This window comes from Mercenaria mercenaria, chromosome 17 (assembly GCF_021730395.1).
Source record: "Mercenaria mercenaria strain notata chromosome 17, MADL_Memer_1, whole genome shotgun sequence".
Taxonomy (NCBI): Eukaryota; Metazoa; Mollusca; class Bivalvia; order Venerida; family Veneridae; genus Mercenaria; species Mercenaria mercenaria.
The window spans coordinates 21,305,001-21,327,593 of record NC_069377.1 but is presented as its reverse complement, the minus strand read 5'-3'; the positions used below and the strand labels follow the sequence as shown (position 1 = coordinate 21,327,593).

General features: G+C 34.3%; 1 protein-coding gene across 1 annotated transcript; it reads right to left on the bottom strand.

The window, feature by feature from the left end:
* Nucleotides 1–47: 47 nt before the first annotated feature.
* On the bottom strand, nucleotides 48–10,680 carry LOC123537031 (uncharacterized). Its single transcript, XM_045320572.2, has 2 exons — nucleotides 10,627–10,680; nucleotides 48–2,162 (listed from the first exon to the last, which is right to left on the bottom strand). The coding sequence occupies exon 2, from the start codon at nucleotides 2,159–2,161 to the stop codon at nucleotides 515–517; it is 1,647 nt and encodes a 548-aa protein (XP_045176507.2). The 5' UTR covers nucleotide 2,162; nucleotides 10,627–10,680; the 3' UTR covers nucleotides 48–514.
* Nucleotides 10,681–22,593: the final 11,913 nt, after the last annotated feature.

Sequence of the window (22,593 nt, the reverse complement as noted above, 5' to 3'; positions counted from 1 at the left end):
GAGTACATATATATATATATATATATATATATATATATATATTCACAAATAAGTCATTTCAAAATTGTAATCTGGATGAAATGAAGGCAGTTCCTGAGAAATGCTTCTTACAGCCTTAGATGAGACCTGATTATCATTAATGTCATAATATATGCCTTCTTTTTACATTCTGAACATTTGATATTTGACACAATAATTAGTAACACATATCAATGAATATATATCATTCAAGAAATGATGGAAGGCTAACATTTTTATTGTTTTGTCACTTTACTTAATATACTTATACTAACACACTTGTGAATGTAGATAGTAAAACAAAACCAATGCAAACAAAATATTGTAATATGCAAACCAAGAACATTCATGCCACTACGAAAACAGTGACAAAATAATGAGCTAGAGTTTAAGCAAAACAACAAAGCAGTATCACTATACATCTGTCATCTATTGACATCTATGTAGTTTTGAATTTTCACAGTGGTATGGAAACCTATTCTGCACTGCGTTCCTTCTACTGATACATAACCTTTAACTTCATTCCTCTCCCTTTTAGTTCAAACTCTATATTTTCTGGTTTTATCTGGACATCTCCTATAAAGTCTTTCATACTTACAATCATATCCCCAAGGCTACACCCTTCTTTTACAACTGATCTGGCAGAAATAACTTTATGGCCAGTATCTACAATTTCCATATTTCTATTCAGTACATCATTCTTACTGTCAAACTGGACATCAAGCTGAAAAACTTTCATCTCTTTCTCAACATGATCTGTGGTAAATTTCTCAATCTCCACCAAATCTCTTCCAACTTCATCCTTTGCAGTTTGATCAACATGAGAGGTTACCTCGTTAAGACATTCATCTCTTGACCTTTGTAAAACAGCATTGTGTTTTCTTTTTACATGCTTCAGTAAATAAGATTTCTTTCTACAGGTCATTGGACAAAACTCACAATTATATGTACCCTGTACCACAAGATTCTTCCTTGTATCAACTTTTTTCTGAGATACTACCGTTCTATATTCCTTGTCTTCTGATTTCTGAAGGTTATGTCTAGATTTCAGATGTCGAGTTAAATAAATACTTTTTTTAAATGTTGTTTGACAATGATCACAAATATATCTCTTAACTGTATCATATATTTCGCTGGCATTCTTATCCTGTGGGTTGCCTCTTTTGTCAGTCTTAGAAACATTCATTTCATTCTCTAATAAATCATCATTTCTATCAGATATTAAAACATTCGTAGCTGATATATAGTTGCTAGTTGCTTCAAAACTATCTGCATTTACATGCTGATTTCTGTCAGTTGTATGAACATCTCTGTTTGGAATGATGTTGCCAGCTTCTTTTAAATTATCAGTGACCTCCATTAGCCTTTCTCCTATTCTGTTTTCAACTGAATTTATGAATGACATGTAATCATTATTAAAACTTGAATCATTTACTTCTTCAGAATTTTTCTCATTAGTTTTGACAGTATATCTGTCATCACTATGTATAGCGGTACTGATGTAATCTTCACGCGTTTTTGGTCCATGCATACATTTCAAATGCCTGTTGAGATATGCTAGTTTCTTAAATGTTTTTTCACAAATGTCGCAAGACACCCTTCTTCTTTCTGGTGTATTAACTATCATGGAATCAGGAGAAAGAACCACTATATCAATGTTTGTATTTTCAGTGTGTCTGTTCAGCAACTGGTCTGTTTTGTCAGTTATAACATCCGTCTGCGGAACATCCATTACCTTTTCTATTTTTTTTTCTATTTTTTCTGTTTCAAGCCTCTCACTTTTGTCAGTTATATGACCATCTCTATTTGATAAGGTGTTCTCACTTTCATCAAAATCACCTTTGACCTCAATTAGACATTCTCCTGTGCTGTCTTGAATTGAATTTATAAAATCCATGTACCCATTCTGAAAGTGATCATCCTCAATTTCTTCTAACATTGTCTCCTCTGTATTAGTGACAGCATGCTTGTTAGTACAGGATAAAGTTGTACTGGAATTATCTTTGAGCATGTTTGATCTATGCCATCTTTTTAAATGCTGCTTGAGATATGGCCTTTTCTTTAAAGTCATTCCACAAATTTCACAAACCCATTTTCTTCCTTCTGGTGTATCTATCATCGTAAGGGGTTTTGTTGATGCCATTCTGCAAATAAATTGAGCAATACTGTAAAATCATAAAATATATGAAAGATTTACTTCTGCCATATTTGTTACCTACATTCACAAAAACAAAATGCTCATGAAAGTGTTATTATTGTTGTAAATAGTCATATATGTGTCAATATTTACATTCGAACTATTCTTTTCCATTGAAAATTATGATGTTCGTTTTGTATTAAGGTTTAGGAGTATATCACCAAAACACAGAAATATTTTATAAACGAACAACATCGTTACCAATATTTTACCTGACCATTACATGTTCTGCCATACTGTCCCGTACTGAAAATATTCTGAAAAAGTTGTCCCCCTTTGAAAATGAATGCCATTTGTAAAGAAATAAAAATAAACAATTGCTGAAAACTGTGTTCCACCTAGTTATGTGAAATTTCAACACTCGCACGCTATTACAAATGCATCAAAACAAACATGTGTAACAGTTCCTTGAAAATGGTGAGTTTTTAAAAGCGCTTGACTGTCTGGAAGTGGGGTCTATTTAGACAGTCCTTTTTCGGAATTCAATGCTTATATCAGTATACTGACACTTGTTTTGTAGAGTAATATACACGCTATCATTACAAAAACAACAAAACAAGTGTCAGTATACTAAAATAAACATTGAATTCCGGAAAAAAAGACTGCCTAAAGGGGCCCCACTTCCGGGCAGTCAAACGCCTTCAAAACATCACCATTTTCAAAGAACTGTTACACATGTTTGTTTTGATTCATTTGCAATAGCGTGCGAGTGTTGAAATTTCACATAACTAAGTGGAACACAGTTTTCAGCAATTGTTTATTTTTATTTCTTTACAAATGACATTCTTTTTCCCGTACGGGACAGTACGGCAGAACATGTAATAACGGAGTGATGTTTTGACCATGTCCGCATACTGTCAGTGAGAATGTTCCTTAGATGACATCACATTTGTTCCGTCTCGTAAATAGAATGGCCTGGAAGCAGATTTCAATGTTAAATTCAACAAAATATGAGCAATTTATAACATAACCTTGTTTACAGAATAATGGAAAGGAATGTAATGTAAACATAAGACATGAATTAATTTTTTTCAAAGTTCTTGCAGAATGAACAACAAAATAGTATTGGCAAATTAAACATGAATCGCTAGCGTGATTCATGGATTTGCTGATCATATTATGTTGTTCATTTGGCATGAACTCTGAAAAAATTTATTTCTTAATGAACAGCCCTACATCACGAGTCCTTTATATCTTACAAACTGGTCATACACAGCGAATCCTGTATGTCCCACAAACTGGCTATACATATCCAGTCCTACACGTCTCAAAAAATGGTCATAGATAGCAAATCATATAATTATGCCTCACAAGCTTGCCATACAAAGCGAGTCCTATATGTCTCACAAAATGGCCATACATCACAAATCTTATTATGTCTAACAAACTGGCCATACTGTCAGACCGGGTCCTATATGTTTTACACACTGACCATACAAAGCGAGTCCTAAATGTCTCAGTAACTGGCAACTCAAACTGCAAGCCCTATATGTCTAACAAACTGGCCTTGCATAGCCTGTCCTATATGTCTAACAAACTGGCCTTACATAGCCAGTCATAACAAACTGGCCATACATAGCCTATCCTATATGTCTAACAAACTGGCCATACATAGCCAGTCCTATATGTCTATCAAACTGGCCATACATAGCCAGTCCTATATGTCTAACAAACTGGCCATACATAGCCAGTCATAACAAACTGGCCATACATAGCCTGTCCTTTATGTCTAACAAACTGGCAATACATAGCCTGTCCTTTATGTCTAACAAACTGGCCATACATAGCCAGTCCTATATGTCTCACAAAATGGCCATACATAGCCAGTCCTGTATGTCTAACAAACTTGCCATACATAGCCAGTCCTATATGTCTATCAAACTGGCCATACATAGCCAGTCCTATATGTCTAACAAACAGGCCATACATAGCCAGTCCTATATGTCTATCAAACTGGCCATACATAGCCTGTCCTATACATCTAACAAACTGGCCATACATAGCCAGTCATAACAAACTGGCCAAACATAGCCTGTCCTTTATGTCTCACAAAATGGCCATACAAAGCGAGTCCTATATGTCTCACAAAATGGCCATACATCACAAATCTTATTATGTCTAACAAACTGGCCATAATGTCAGACCGGGTCCTATATGTTTTACACACTGACCATACAAAGCGAGTCCTAAATGTCTCACTAACTGGCAACTCAAACTGCAAGCCATATATGTCTAACAAACTGGCCTTGCATAGCCTGTCCTATATGTCTAACAAACTGGCCTTACATAGCCAGTCATAACAAACTGGCCATACATAGCCTGTCCTATATGTCTAACAAACTGGCCATACATAGCCAATCCTATATGTCTATCAAACTGGCCATACATAGCCAGTCCTATATGTCTAACAAACTGGCCATACATAGCCAGTCATAACAAACTGGCCATACATAGCCTGTCCTTTATGTCTAACAAACTGGCCATACATAGCCAGTCCTATATGTCTCACAAAATGGCCATACATAGCCAGTCCTATATGTCTAACAAACTGGCCATACATAGCCAGTCCTATATGTCTATCAAACTGGCCATACATAGCCTGTCCTATATGTCTAACAAACTGGCCATACATAGCCAGTCATAACAAACTGGCCATACATAGCCTGTCCTATATGTCTCACAAAATGGCCATACAAAGCGAGTCCTATATGACTCACAAAATGGCCATATATCTCAAATCTTATTATGTCTAACAAACAGGCCATACTGTCAGACCGGGTCCTATATGTTTTACACACTGACCATACAAAGCGAGTCCTGTATGTCTCACTAACTGGCAACTCAAACTGCAAGCCCTATATGTCTAACAAATTGGCCATGCATAGCCTGTCCTATATGCCTAACAAACTGGCCATACATAGCCAGTCATAACAAACTGGCCATACATAGCCTGTCCTTTATGTCTCACAGAATGGCCATACAAAGCGAGTCCTATATGACTCACAAAATGGCCATATATCTCAAATCTTATTATGTCTAACAAACAGGCCATACTGTCAGACCGGGTCCTATATGTTTTACACACTGACCATACAAAGCGAGTCCTATATGTCTCACTAACTGGCAAATCATGCTGCAAGCCCTATATGTCTAACAAACTGGCCATGCATAGCCTGTCCTATATGTCTAACAAACTGGCCATACATAGCCAGTCATAACAAACTGGCCATACATAGCCTGTCCTATATGTCTCACAGAATGGCCATACAAAGCGAGTCCTATATGACTCACAAAATGGCCATATATCTCAAATCTTATTATGTCTAACAAACAGGCCATACTGTCAGACCGGGTCCTATATGTTTTACACACTGACCATACAAAGCGAGTCCTATATGTCTCACTAACTGGCAAATCATACTGCAAGCCCTATATGTCTATCAAACTGGCCATACATAGCCAGTCCTATATGTCTATCAAACTGGCCATACATAGCCAGTCCTATATGTCTAACAAACTGGTCATACATAGGTAGTCCTATATGTCTAACAAACTGGCCATTATGTAACATAGCTATACCTACATGTCTAACAAACTGGTCATACATAGGTAGTCCTATATGTCTAACAAACTGGCCATTATGTAACATAGCTATACCTACATGTCTAACAAACTGGCCATACATAGACAGTCCTACATGTCTAACAATCTGACCATACACAGCATGTCCTATATGTCTAATAAACTTGCTAAACATAGCCTGTCCTAAATGTATAAAAACTACAATTGCATTATTCGAAAACCCCTTTTCTTCTTTAACACCCGGAAGTTCCAGAGTTTTTTCTAGCTTATTTGGGAACATAGCCTATACCCCCAAAATTGGGAATTTAGACGCGTAAATGTTCCAAATTGGGAATATTTAGTCCCACAGGATATAGTAAGGATATGTTTAAGCACTTTTTCCTACACTTGTTTCACATTGTACAACCTCTTTAACATACTTCCATTACAAAATTGTCCATAATTTGGTCAATATTTGTGCAATTTTGATGAAATATTTTTTCAGAATTTAGATTGGGAATTTTTGCACTCATTTTGGGAAAAATACATACTTCTTGGCATTGGGAATACAGCCGAATAACGGCTATAAAAACAGCCGAAAAAAAAACCACCTGGGAACTCATTCACAAGTCCATCCAGGGCAGTGTGATTCTAGCTTAAAGCAAAATATTTCTATCAGATTTCATTAAATAGGTATGAAATATGACCAAAGATGTTTTCATAATTGGACAGAATGGGCTTTTTTTTGGACACATGATCCAGATTCAAACTTAGCCCATAGATCAGGTAAACCATGAGGCCTCTTTAAGCACTGACAAGGTTATAAATGATCTGACTTGGTGAGTCAGTTTTTCACCCTAGGTGACCTAGTTTTGAAACAAGAGCTTCTGTTGACAGCGCACTCAACTATTCAAAAAATTTATTGGGGTCTAAATATTACCAGAGATTTTCAGACAAAAGAAAAAGAATAGACATTGTTTTATTGTTTGTTTGTTTGTTTTGGGTTTAACGCCGTTTTTTCAACAGTATTTCAGTCATGTAACGGCGGGCAGTTAACCTAACCAGTATTCCTGGATTGTGTACCAGTACAAACCTATTCTCCGCAAGTAACTGCCAACTTCCCCACATAAATCAGAGGTGGAGGACTAATGATTTCAGACACAATGTCGTTTATCAAATAGTCACGGAGAACATACGAGAATATGTTTTATTGTACTACTCTATAGAGATGAATAAACAAAATGTTTCACATAAACTAACTTGTCTACAGTTTAAACGTATGTACAGCCGCCAATGCTACAAGCGACCCTCCAGAAGACTGTGTACAATTTTAGTAGGAGGATAGCCAAAAATACAGAAGACAGTCCCATACGAGAAGCTTTCCTGGTTCTTTAGCATGCCATGTGTAAAACAGTCCAACTCTACTAAACAAATTATAAAACAGGACAGCATTATAATTTTTGGATGGTTGCTGGCCTCACCAGTTTACAGCAATCACAACTATAATAAAATCTAGGAGCCATAAACAAGTTATCCAAATAAGTGGAATGAGTCTTGCTCAGTTTCAACCCCTTATATAAGTGACTCCTATCCAAATGTTACAGTATTGTCCAGGGCGCACAAAACTGTGGCTACTAATACTGTCAGATAATTTATTGAACATTCAGCCCTGCAATCTTCATCACTTGTTTAAAGTGGTGTTTCCTGCTAGTAAATTACAAATTTTGAGCCCATCTCCAGTTCCTATGGAAATCAATTATTTTCCCCAAAATCCAAAAGTCCAAGTTTATGGGATCATGTATCAAAACCAAATTGCTAATTACATACTGTGGCTGCCAAATTTATCACTCTATCGAGGTGTGAAATTTATCACTCTATCGAGGTGTGTGTGTATTGGGCTTTTTTCAAATTGTGTTAATTGGCGAGTGATTATGTTTTATATTTTTATATAAATATGATAAAGACAGGAGCTGGTTAATGTATGATTAATTAGGATCTACAACAACTACTAAAAAAGTAGACTTTACTTTTTGTACAACTGACTAGATAAAAGAGCAAACCTTATTGGTGTAATAACGATCATTAATACTGATGGCAGAAGTGAGAAAACAACTTGAGATATGTTCAAACATTTTCTAACAGCTATAAATTTTTTTGTTTAATTTTTATTGAGTAAAAAGCACTTTTACAATACAAATCTAAAATGGTGAAATATGTTTATTTCCAATCTGTTTATGCTACTGCTCATGTGCTAAAAATCTAGGAATGTCTAAAAGACTTGCAGATTATTCACTGGATCAAAGAAGTATAAAATACATTTATTTTTATAGCTCTTTGACTGGATACACCAAATAAAAAGAAGAGATATATGCAAGTAAATTTAATCAATTTCTCTGCTTATTAAATGACAATTAAATGATAACAATTAAACAAATTTAAATCAATATTTTCGTTGTTTAAAATGTTTTAAAACGCAACTTCCAACCCCTGAAACCATTACCCAAATCAGTTAAACAACCCCTGAAACCATTACCCAAATCATGCAGTTAAACAACTCAGAAAGGAAAAATGATTTATTTTATATTTCATATATGACCAAACAATTTCCTGTTCCTTAAATCTCCTGGATTTTAAACTGAAATCTCCTGGAAATTTTTCCAGGAAACTTGGCATGTATGTTACTTTTTGAGCCAGTTTGCTTTTATCTTGAAACTTTTGAAAATCTGACTGAAAGAAACATTTTTTATCAAAGATACACATATACACTTGGAAGCATTTACTTCACATTTATTACACTTCATGACATTTAAAATAACTGGGAGAATATTTAGTTCCTGGCATGGCATCTCCATTCTCCTTATTAACACAGGGCACTAGAAAACTTTTGTGGACAGGTACCCATACCCTCAGGAAGGGGATTTTTTTGCCATTTTAAGACAAAAAGGTGAAGTTTTTAGCCATATATATGTTACTACTTTTCACACTAGTCTTATTAATACTGTTTTCAGTCATTTCTAAATAATTTAACTATATTGCAGCAGTAACCTTCCTTAGAGGCACTATAATATAACTTGAAAGAGAGTTCATATTTAGTTGTGTCAAACAACCTATTATCACTGGAATTTTCTTCTGAGAAAGGGGAAAAATATATATTAGTTTATGCGGGGAATGGGGCCCATATTTGGCCCCAAAAATGGCCAAATGAGTGCACTGTAACAATTCAGAAAAATATTAAATTTTTGTTCTTAAATATTATCTTCAATTCTGAAATAATTTTTTTCTGAAGTTTCAAATTATTTATACAGTTATCTTTCTCAAATAAAAAGTGATTTAAAACACCAAAATTTCTTTGACAGTTAAGCTTTTAATTTGTCTGATTAGATTGACACTTCACAGATGATGTAGGGCTTGTTTAATCAAACTAATCTGACCTGACGCATACAGTTTGTTATATATTGTGACGGTCAAACTGTATCGGTGGCTGCAAATGTCAGAAATTAAAAAAGCAGCCACTCAGAGATAGTAAGCTTGTCTAAAGGTTCGATTAGTTGTCTGAAATAAGATGTTTTCAAAATCTTGATTGATTTAACAACAGTCTTATTACTTTACCCCTTAAGTGCGCCAAAACCCATACCGCAAGGATAGTTTTTAAAATTTTTGTTTGACAAGCAGGGCTTTAACTCACAAACCGTGGTTCGTAGTCAGATAATTTTATCACTGGACGTCCACTCATGAGATAAATTAACTTGTGCATTATCTAGCTATATAATAGGAAGCACATGTAGACCCTAGCTTAGTACCACTGCCTAGTTTAAATTGTTCACTATACTATAGGTCATGGCAGGGTCACTCAAAATTTGAACAGGTCGGAGACATCCCCTGGATTGAGAGACATTCTCTCGATCTAAACACTGTCTCTCGTAGGAAAGACAAAATGTCTTTCAATCGAAAGACTCAAATTAGCTTAAGCAATGAAAATCATTGAAAAAGTAATTAAAACTTTCTTTTTAGAATGCGCAAATTTATTTCAGATATAGAAAATTATCTTTCTTTTATCAAATTTTCAACATCAAAATTATTTTGGGAATTTTGTTTAAGCATTAAAAGGCTTAAGCAAACTTCTATGACAATGTGTTTCTTGTCAAGTTTACTTGAAATAACAAGTTGTTTCAATGAATAAATAATGCGACTGTAATGGAATGACTGTTTTAATAATGATTTCATGTTTTTTCAACACTTAAGCTAAATACAGTCTTTCGATCGAAAGACATTTTGTCTTTCAAACGAGAGACAGTGTTCAGATCTAATGTTAGACATAAAACCATTTTTACTTATGGTAATATTTTTATACAAGTCTTTTATTAAATTTATTTATCTGTGATTTATCTTCTTCCTTTTAAGTGACATCGTAGATAGGCATATGTCATAGTTTTAGATTGTTTAGATATTTTTAGTGGTATATTGTGCTAAATGCTATTTAACTCGTTAACACTAAAATCCATATTATTATTGCAGGTTTTATCATGTTTATACAATTGTTTTAATATATACCATATGTTAATCTGTAGTCGGTTCAAAAGCTCACATGAGCTTATGTTGTACTTGTTCGATGTCTTGCCGACTTTAAATAAATCTTATCTTATCTTATCTAGAGACTGTCTCTCAATCCAGGGGAAGTCTCCGACCTGTTGAAAGACCCCGTTTCAAGGCAACTAAAATACTGAGGCTGATACCCAGTAATGATAATATAGCACAACTGTGTTTCACACGGCTTTAGCGTGATAACCCGTCTCCAAGGAACTTCTACAAAGTAACATTAATAAGGCCGTTTTTCAAACCAAATCACCTACTTAGCGATAAGATACAAGTGCAAATGTTGAGTGCAAATGGTGATAAACACTAAAAGGGAGAAAACTCTACAATTAACTAGAGATGACAACAACATTCCTTAAAATAAGTCGCAAGAAATCTAGATAAAAGCCTCGATTTGATTGCGGAAGTAAACTATGGCAGGCTAAATTATTCTTCATTTTTTTCCATTTTTTATCTGTATACAATCCAATCATGTCGCGATCAATGATTCCAAGTCAGCAGAAGTTGGCTGAAAAACTGACGATTCTAAATGACCGCGGTCAAGGAATGCTTACACGGATCTACAACATAAAGAAGGTGGATATTTGGTCATAAAATTTGGGATAATTTTCAGATTGATCCTCTTTTATCTGTTTATAGACAGTGATTGATCATTTTTTATCTAGAGTTAGTCCAGATAATAGGGTTACTTTGAATACCGGAATCTACTTCTTTACCGGAATCTACAGGAATCTATATTGTACTACCGGAATCTACATATGACAGCTTTACTCTTTCAATTAAATCTCATTTTCCGATGATTATAAACTTTTGATATCTTATGTAAATAGCTTGTGTTATATTTCACACAAAAAAATCAAAATTATGAGGTACGGGCGATTGTTTACCTGCGCCGTTATATTGACATGCAGTGATTATCGCAAGTGAATTAATTACCTGATCACCTGATCACAGTACTTGAAAATTATGCATGCATTTAAAATGCATGTTATTAATTAAGTTTCGACAGAGTTGTTATCATATTAAATTCAGAGTATTATAAATAAATCCATACGCCATCATGGTCATCCCCTTCAGTAATCGCCTCAAGCTAGAAGAGTATATAGAAACTGTAATACCGGTAGATTCCTGTAAAAATGTAGATTCCGGTATTCAATGTTACCCAAACAATAGGACGTTTTGGGACATCGTGATAACTTTTGACAGTTGCTGCCCTGTCACTTCCAAATGTATTCTGCATATTTCTGTTAGAAAATCCCCCAAATTATGAAATCACAGACACCTTGGGGTCAACACCCCCTCCCCCTCCTAATCCCACCCATGCCAACCTTCAGCCAATAATTTTCCTCATGTAAAACAAACTGAGCACATGTATCAATCATACATGGACGCGTTGGCTGAGAGGGCTAAGACACTTTCCTTCGAATTGGTGCTAATCCTGGCTACTCCCATTGCGGTGTGTCCTTGGGCAAGGCACTTTATCAAGGTTGCCTCAGTCGATCCAGCTGTAAATGGGTACCAGCAAATTGCTGCGGGTGAGGTATAATTGGTTTTAACTGTTCTTAATACAGGGTCAGAGCTCCAGATAAGCTTTTGGTGCAATTGGGTATTTACCCATCACTTTTTTGTCTAATTGGGTATTGGAAATTTGAATTGGTATAAAAATAATATCATTACCCCAGCCCATATTCAGAAAGTAATTTGGGTATAAGCTACAACCAATTGGTAATATTACCAATCAAGCACTAACAATTGCTTATTTGTTTTGCTAACAAGATACAATGGTATATAACATATAAACAGGAACTGGACTAATTATTTTAATTGGCGCACCTTCAATGTTAATACAAAAATGTATTTAAAATTGAAATGAATTTTCATACAGTTGTTTTCTTTTTCACTTTAATGCAGTCTGAGAACAGTACATACCACAATATCACCCGAACGATTTTGTCCCCAAAAGGGGGGGGTGGGGGGTGGGGGGGGGAAAAAGGGCAATAATGCATTCTCCCAAAAGATGTCATCCCATTATTGGTGACACTACATCGACACAAACAGAAAACCTGTCATAGTTGAACAGCAAAATATCGTCCTAAATTTGTAATTTTTTGTTAGTGCTGCCCCAACAATATTTTCCCCTGCAACCTCCATTACTAATTTTAAATAATAAAAATCGCGTAAAATTGTTACAAAGCGTCAAATAAACACCCAGTATCTGCCGAATGATAAATGGTACCCTGTTATTTTTACCGATAAATATGAAAACCAGAACTATCAGTAAACGTATAACCAGTCACTCAAAATCTACGTTAACGACTCGTACCCTTCTAGATAAAGGAAAAAGCTAAACGCAAGCAATTTTTTATACGAATTGGTATTTGGAATTTAATTGCGTATCATTAACCACACTGTAAGAATTCAAATGGGTTTTCAGCAAATTTCATCGCGTAAAAAACGCACATCCGCAGCTTATCAGGAGCTCTGCAGGGTCGCAAAAAAGCCCCTATAGTAGTCTAAATGTTAATTTTTTCACCAAGCGCCGTAATCAAAAACTTACCTTTAACAACTTCAAAAAGGCCTAAGGCACCCATACAATTTCACATGTTTATAAAACTCCCATACATTCCCAATCAATGCACAGAAAAACACAAGACCACATCCACACTAGCCAAGCATTCATACACAAATTGCATTGTCCAAAGGAATAGCGGAGAAAAGCACCACTTGATGTAGCGCAAGTCAAATTTACCAACAGAGCAACACAGCTGAAATCATTGGTATTGTAAAAAAAAATACTCTAAAAAAGGATTGAGGTTCAGTAAGCTCTGTTTATGTCAGGCCGGCTGTCTCGCTCCCCGCTAAGGCGAACTTTTTTCTTTAAGCAGTTTATATTATCATGAGATTATAATCGTTAAAAAAGAATATGAAAAATATTTACAGTTTAAAAAGAAAAAAAAAAAAGAACGCCCAAGTAGCAAGAACGAACTGCAAGCCCCTGACAAAAACGGTAGAGCACAATACATAACTGAAACTCATTGCGTCCCTTTAACTGGCCACCGTGGCAGTTGACTTTTATAGTAAGTATTTTTATCATGTTTATTATACCACTGGTGATATTGAACTGTGGTCCCAGCTCTGCTGTAAATTTGACTGTGTAACAGTCAAGCACAGATCTATTCTCAAAATCCTGGACACGCAATTTGAAGTTAGAAAACGCACTGAGAATGTTGTCATGTGTTAAGTTCTGAGCATTAAATAGAAATATGGAGACTTTTTAAACATTTGAAATAAGAAACACTAACAAAGATGTTGTAATGATGAGAACATGTGCTTAGTTTTGTTTTAAAAGTGCGGTGAAAATATATATGGCTGACTGTGCTGCTGAAGGTTAGCAGGGGTGGATTGAAAGGAGGGGGTGTGCTGACCCCCAAGTGTCTGTGAATGAAATCCGTTTGGAACATTTTCTGGGACATGTACAATATATTTGTCATGATTAAATCTCAGCCTTTTGTCCGACAAATTTGACACAAGCCTAGGAAATATTGAGTTATTTTTCTTATGCCTGGGTAATCGGGCCCGGTTCCAGATATATTTGACTGGGAGGGCAACCAGTCTAGAATGAAGACTAGTGCTGAGAGTGTGTAGGTATGGGGAGGCGGGCCTCTGCCCATGTCAGGGGGTCTACCCCAGGAAATTTTTGAAGTACAGGTATGAAATGGTGGCCTGTGGTGCATTAACTGGTGGGGGGTACTCCCCTCATTTTAGGGGGATCAGGGGGCTTTCCCCTGGAATTTTTTAAAATACAGGCCTGAGGTAATGGAGGGGTTACTCCCCTCTTGATGGTGGGGTGTCCCTCATTTTAGGGAGGTGGTGGAGTGGGCAAAAGTTGAAATACATAGTATGCAAATGGTGGCCCTGGAGCTTTTCTGGGTCAAAATTTTGAGAAAAAATTAATCCAATTCAAAATAGTAGTGTCATCTTTTGTAAGGGGGTATAGCATCAAACACCATAAGGCCAACTTTCCAATCACATTTCACCCCCCCCCCCCCCACCCCCCGACCCCCATGAAAATGTCAACCTTGCATAGATATTTGTTGCAAATTTGAGATAAATTCAAAGTGAACTTCTGTAACAAAATGGATAAAATTCTCATTGAATAATATAAAAGATATCACAAATATTTCCAAAATTAAGAATTTTCAGATGATTTAAAACCTGTATGTATAGAAAAATTGATATACTAAAAATTAAAATAAATCATTGATAGGGAAATACAAAATAAAATGTCTTAATTCTATCTTTCAGATTGCTACTATCAAAAAATAAAACATGATGGATTCAACCGCAGAAATGGATTTAAAAACAGATATACATTTGCAGATTACAGTTTAACTGTTTCCTTCTATTATCTTACTTCATTCATCTAGTCTGGTTCATCATGGTTTGGTAAATACAACAGTATTATTAGATAAAGCATGAAAGACAATTATATAGTTGAAGTATAATTTTAGATATATGGAAATTTTATCTAAGTCTGTATAAATTAATAGGGTTAAAAGAATATTAGAATGGTAAATTAGGGTTAATGGATAACTGCATTGAATCCCACAGCTGATGCAAAAATTCCCCTCCTGAATCAGTCTTAGAAATATTCAATTCAAAAACAAGAATTATCCAACAAGTATGTTCAAGTAACTATAGATTTGGGGAGTAAACATGACATTAATAACAATTTATTGGAATACTTCTGGTGTAGGGATTTTCACATCTAGATAATCAATGTAACAAAGTCTGTTAAGAATTGTTTTATTAAGACACACTGATGTGTTTTTATAAACGCAAATGAAACACGGTTGCTCAAATATTACTCAATGTACAAGCTGGTCCTAATGGATAACTTTGTATATCACTCATGAACATGTATGTTATATCTGCTTCCATAGTTTGATCAAAATGCTCAAAAATTCTGTGATAGTGTCACCCGAGCTGTTTTGAACAAATAATATACTGAATACTGTGCCAATACATTTTTCGACAAAACAAAGAGTGTTTAGCCTAAAATTTGATTTTTTCAAATTTACCAATTGGACCTTACCATCCCAATGGAATAAAGGTTATGAGCAAGATGGTCCCTGATAGATCATTATAACAGGGTAATGTTGTAATAAATTAAAGCCCTAACAAATGCACATTAAAGCAACAAAGCACTGGGACAAATTTAAGAAATTGAAGACAGTGGTGATTTTTTATATTAATTGCCCCTCTCACGAGTTGTTAGGGGTTATAGGAATGGTCTCCGTACCTGTCCTACCAATCCGTCTGACCGTAACACTATCAAGTCCGCTACCATATCTCCTAAACCCCCAAGAAAGATTTCATGAAACTAGGTCAAATGATAAACGTCAATAAACAATATACAGTAACAACAAGAAACCGCCATGTCGGCTCAAGGTCAAGGCACAAACTCAAGATCAAAGGTTTTAGCCTTCCAATTTGAGTTAACGCACTATATTACTCCAAAAACCCCATGAAGGAATTTATATAAAACCTTAAGCAAATGTATCACCTCAACAGATTATTAGCAAACCATCGACCTCAGCCACAACCGCTCAAGGTCAAGGACAAAACATTTGGTCAAAGGTTTGAGCGCTTTCCATATATGTCTGTCTCTGTATCCCAAAACCCCATGAAGGATTTTCATCTAACTTGGGACAGATGAAACTCCCAAGACTGAAGTGCATAACTAATTAGACCGCCATGCTGACTCAAGAGTCAAGGACACAACTAGGGGGACAAAGGATATGAGCCTTCCATTTAAAATATTTTGACCACTACTGTAACACCTCAACACCTTGAAGGAATTTCTCATAATTGGGTTAAATAAGATCACCGCTCGTCAAGAAATTATGAGTGCGTCCATGTCGCACCTCACAAGGTCACAACACTCAAGGTCACAGGTTTGAGCTCTGTATCCCCTAAACCCCGAGAAGGATTATCCTAGAAACTTGGTCAAATGATCACCCATCAGACCATGTGCATGGTAAATTCCAGAAACAGCGCCTGTCAGTTCAAGGTCAGGGGTCACAGCTCAAGGTACAAATGTTTCTCTTTTCCACTTTCCAAAACAGTGGCAAGGGAATTAGCAGTCTTCAGACTGCCATGGTGATTTATATTACAATAGATTATTATAACATTATGATAACATTTAAAAGATTTCGTGAAGATTCATGTATTTAAATGACCAAGGATTACACATGTATCGTATAATATATATGTTACAGAGTTGAGTGTGGACAGATATTAATTAATCTAGAGATAGACAATGTTAAAATATCCTAAGCACTTAACTAATGACCCAGAGGTTTATCAGATCACAAACCACAATAAGGTCTGAATTAAAATCATATTAACATGCTCGTGAATAAATGTATGATTAATAAGAAAATATGACAGATCTATAGTAAACTACATTTCTATAATGGCCTGAGAGAACCAAAATAATATGGCAAAATTAATATGGTGTCATTATGGTCTCTCGTTAGTCTGCATGTCAAATTGTCATTTGTGACAGAATATAGTATTACATTGCTTGATTTTCTTCTTTTAAAGCTACTAGCTTGCCAACAGTTTGGGTGAAATTTTTCAACATGTTCATTCCCACCAAATTTGGCATAAATGTATATATATGACACTGAAAAATGATAAAGTGGGTTAGATATTGGTAAAAATGCAAGAAGAATGTAAATTTTCTGCAATATTTCAAAAATGTTGCAACTGTTTACTACCTTCTGCACTATATTAATTGGTTATTTACATCTTGCAAAGATCTTATGTCAGAGTCACACTTTTAATCATTATTGATTTAAAGAGAAATTATGTTTTTGCCTAAAATATAGTGTTAATAGTTCCTTTAAAGGTGTCAGTCAGATGTTGAGCAACATTTTTAACACAAATTTCGTTTAAACTATTCATTAGAAGATTTTATTTAAAGAACAAAAAGACCCCTATAAACATAAGTTAGATCCCCATGGAAATGCAAGATTTATTACATATTATGAAATTTTTAAAATTACCATCCTTTTGATAGAATAGCGATCAAAAGTTGGACTATTTCTCTTTATTTCAATATTAATTTTTAGTTTTTACAACAAAACATTGGAATAAAAATGTGGAAATACAACTAACTTGAAACAAAAGCCAATTATAATATAAAACATCAAGTAACTTTGTACTTCATCTATTTTCAATCTATCTTGGTTGCGCAACGTTTTCAAGGGCAGATAGCTCTTTTTCAGTACCATAGATGACCTTTGATTTATATATGGCATAAATTTTGTTTCTTAGATGATTAACGATATCATTACTTAGAAAGTTTTGAAGAAATTCTTTTATTGGGGCAAATAATTGCTCCGAATTCTAGCAAAATACAGCCTTTAAACACTCGGTTGAGCACAAATAAGTTTTAAAATTACAGTAAATTAATTTTACTGAACAAATCCGTATAGTTGACCCCAAAACTGAATAACACCTGTTAACAAACCGCTTAAATCAAGCAATGTTAAGAATCTCAGTTTGCCGACTGGCTTATAATTACAAAATTTAATAGCCTAAATTAACAAATAAAGCTCATGCATTAATAATAATATCATAGCCCTGATATAAAGTAAGTGTGTAATACAATATGATTTGTATGTTGATATTTTTTTTATAAATATTTAACATGTCTGGGCTTTTTATAACTAGCAATAAAATTGACATCTTTTGTACTATGGTTGTTGAACCCATTTGCACACTAAAATCTTTTTCATTTAGAAAAGCATTATTAGTTCAAGTAAAAGTGAAATCTTAAAAACCATAATATTGCATTGGCAGATTTACATATCTCACTCAACATCTTAGCAGTAACACAAGCCCTAAGAAAACATGCATCACTCCATCTTTTCATATTATCACATGTGTACTGAAGAAATATAGGGCTAGCCTATTTGAAAATATTATATAAGTCACCATCCTCCTTAAGGATATTCATGTAAAGCGGTCAGACTTCAATAATAAACAATAAAACAAATCACACCATCAGATCACTGAAGAAGAAATCACAGAAACTATGTTTCTTTAAATAACTGACACTTCCAACAAAATTATGCAACTTATCAGTCAAGAATTTGGGGTGTAACAGTTTGTATGTAAATACAGCCAGTACTGGTAATTGTCCAGAATGCTTTTCCAGTTACAACACAAGTCAATGGTACCTATGCAATAACAACACAATCAAGTTCATAACCATGTACTTAAAATCAACAAAATTTTGCATCTTTTAACTTTATAAATGTGCGGTAAATTTTGCATGTTACTCAGAAACATGCAAAGACCTAGGAGTTTTTTGGTCTAGGAACAATTATAGACTATTGGCATCGTGAAATGACTCAGGATCAAGGATCTACTAACACCTATTTACATTTTAACAAGGTATGTCCAGTAATAATAAACTAAATACAACTTTTGATGAAGCATGTGTGTAAATTACCTGATGATGTAAAAGTCTGCAGCGAGTATAATATTTTCAACAGGTCAGCAACTGTCAGCTAACAAGCCTTTTTTGTATTTTATTTTTTTGTTGTTTATATTTTAAAACTATTTAATGCATTGTTTTCACACTAACATTTCTGTTTTTGTATGTTTTTTTTATTTAGTGTAAAATTTTATTAAAAAGCACCACAAATTTTGAATGGTTCAGAATTTTATGATAGTATTAATTGTTTGATGATCCTTTTTTCAAAACAGCACTTTTTTCAGTGAATTTCTTTGTCCACAATGAAAGAATATACAGTATATAGATATAAACAGAAAATTATTTAATTTGCAGAAAAAGTTGAAATCAAAAAACCTAAATCTAGTTAAAGATTTCCAGACATCAGTAAGAAAATCTATAAAAAAAGTATGTTATTGAAAAAGGAGAATCATGCATTATTTTTATTGTGCATCTGTTACGTACATTGTATGCTATAATTACTATTTTATCTTGCTTTAGATATGTGTTAATGTCTGTGGATGAGAAAAATCATTTTTTCCTAAATGCTTTTAACTGAAATAAGAACCAATACAAAGCACTCACAGAATGATATATTTTATTAAACATGTATAAGAGCATTTGATACCAATTCCTCGCCATATTATCTATAAACATATAACATACAGTAAAATATATCCATTCATAACAAGCAATGTAAAATACTAACATCATCAAACCCCCTGCCTGCCAAAATAAATCCATTTTACAAACTACATACACTTACTACTGTCAATAGGTAACCATTCTTTTAAGAATATTTCTATAATTTGTGTAATGCAATGTAATTTACTAATAATATTTTATGGGAAACATTCAGAATTGTTGGTAAATCAAAAACAAGCCAGCAATTCTGTCAGACACAACTGCCTCTGCCCTGCTTTGAATACTTTTTGCGAGATTCACAGAAAGATTCAAATCAAATGCGGTTAGTGACACATTTCGTGAACTTCAGTTTTGGGAGGGTGAGGTGGGGTGGCAGGGGGGGGGGGGGGGGGGGGGGGTCCAATTGTACCGTCTAACAGCGCATGAATTGAAACTTGTATGTAGCAATAAAATCTCCTTTTTTAAAGTTGGTTTTGCGATATAGGTTAAAAAGTTTCCTACAAAATTGAATGAAGGTATAATTAAAAAGGTAGTGTACTCATCTCCCTCTCTACAGTTCCATCAAACTTCGTACACATTCATCAGCATGATGGTAGGATGTTAAACTTTGCTGGCACATCCACGACGTATAAGTATTCTAGATTTTGGTCCTCTTTCGGACTGCCAATATACAACAGCATCAGGAACCTAACTTTAGTCCCTAACTCAACTCCTACATTTCCACTCATGCTCCTACATTTCCATCCAATTAAATGAAACTTGAGAGTCATCATGAATGTTTCAGAAGCGATCATGCACATATTCCTGGGCCTTTCTTGTTGTCTCCATTTTTTTTCACACCTCAATTTTATGTGTCAAATGGTGTTTGACATTCAATTCTGGTTGTATTTTCTTGCATGTTTTTTCTTTCTTAACAAGCTTGTGCCATTAAAACATACAACATCAAGAGTGAGTGGTGAAGTATGCACTGTCCCTATTTGTATTACTACACGTTAGAGATGACATCATGGACTTCCAAGGTAACCATCTTATATGTCATGTTACAGTAGAAACGTTATACTAGTATGTATACTGAACTTACAAAGAGTGGAATCGCTCTGTATACATGGTGTATACATTGTAAGTAAAGTGTCTCTTTATTCCTCTAAATTTAGTAGAAAAACACTTTAAATACAGTACAACTGTTTGAGAAATTTATACAGCACATTATGTATTTTGTTGTCTCTGTGATGTTTTTTTTGGTGGAGTTTTTGTGCTGCCAAGTGTAAGTCTAGGATTAGTCTAAGTCCATAAAGAAAAAAACCAACCAAAAAAATAATTAAATAATACAATCTATAACTATAGATAAACTAGGAATATATAGAAGAAAAAAAAGGAAGCAAATCGCAGATTACTATATGATTTTTGATCTTTTTTCAAAACACCTTGAAATAAAGGTGTTGTAAAAATTAACGGACCTCTGGTACAGATAATATTGTTATGAGATTTGTTTTATTGAAGGACCACAACGTAGCAGATCCTGCTAACAACATATAAGATGCATGTCAGTGTTTCCTCGATATTGTAATATTCAGCCTAATAAATTATAGAATTTATCTAGCTGATATTATCTTTATAAGATTGCTACATTTTTGCTACTAACAGTCGTAAATCTTGCTCATAAATTGCTGAGCATATAGAAAAACATCAATAAGACATTCTGTTCATAAAGATATATCTTAGCTTATCACAACAAGGCTATAAATTGATAACAGCATAGACATGCCTAACACTTAACCATTATAATGCACAGAGGTGAAGATATGCCAGTCAGAAAAAACGTTATATAAGGAGTTACTATGAAATACTGAGAACTGTATATTGTCAGGGGAAAAAAAACACCCTGTAAAAAGTGACAGGGGCAGATCAGCTTGAGTCCCGACTTCGGTAAGTTTGAACGAAATTACGGTACAGTAGAAAACAATGATACTTCAGAGGTGGTTAAATATCATAGACTACCTCAGGAGCTTGTATTAATGCAGTGTCATTTAATACCAGTAACAAATAAAATTTTGATTCTTAAGCATCAACACTATTAACATGTTCAAAAGATAAAAACGCAATTCAAATCCCCAAAAATAGATGGATTTAGGCCAACACAATTATATTTATATTGCCCAGCTAAACTTAAAGATTATGATTTACTAATACCCTGTGCAAGTGTTAATTTATTTTGAATTTTCTAATAAAATTAGTTGCCCTTTTGTTCAGTCTTCAATACATGTGAAATCATTTTAATTTCGTTGTCATGAAATTACGTGGTTTGGTCAAAACGACAAATTTTTGTGGGGATATGATTTCGTAGGGTTTTCAACTTTTGAACACTAAATGAATTAGACTTTAACTTGTATCTATGGATGAAAATTTCGTGGATTGACCCAACCACGAAATCCACGAAAATTAGTCCCCCACGAAAATTAATGATTTCACAATATTCTCTTGAAATCCTCTGTAATCTCATTAGAATCCCATTTACTAGAGCCTGTCCGTAATATGTAAAGCAGTTAGATAAAATGTTTTTTCATTTCTCTTATTCAGACATTGAACTTTGACTTTCCAGAATACCTTTGACAATGTAAAACGACCTACTTCATTAATGTCCTAGTATCTAAAGTGATGAATCGTAAAGCTTATTGGCAATTGTACAATGATGCTCATGATACTAACCAAGGATCCATGTAGGTGAATAGTCCATAATATATACCCCGAACATGTCATTATTCCAACAACTGTTAAGATTTTGGTCAGCATTGTGTTATTAAGTAGTTCTGCATGTTTCTAAACCAAAATTGTTAGTGAAGTTTATAAACATACTACATATAATTAAAGCCATAACCTATTCAAATGTATAAAATCCAAGCCACCGATGAATGGCTCAAATATGTTTGTTTAATGATGAAAATGTAGAACAACTTACGACCTCCCATACTAAAGATACAATATACATAAAAAATGTTTGTGCTATCAATAGAATTAGATTCATAAAATCCGCATAAAATTATAAGTTACA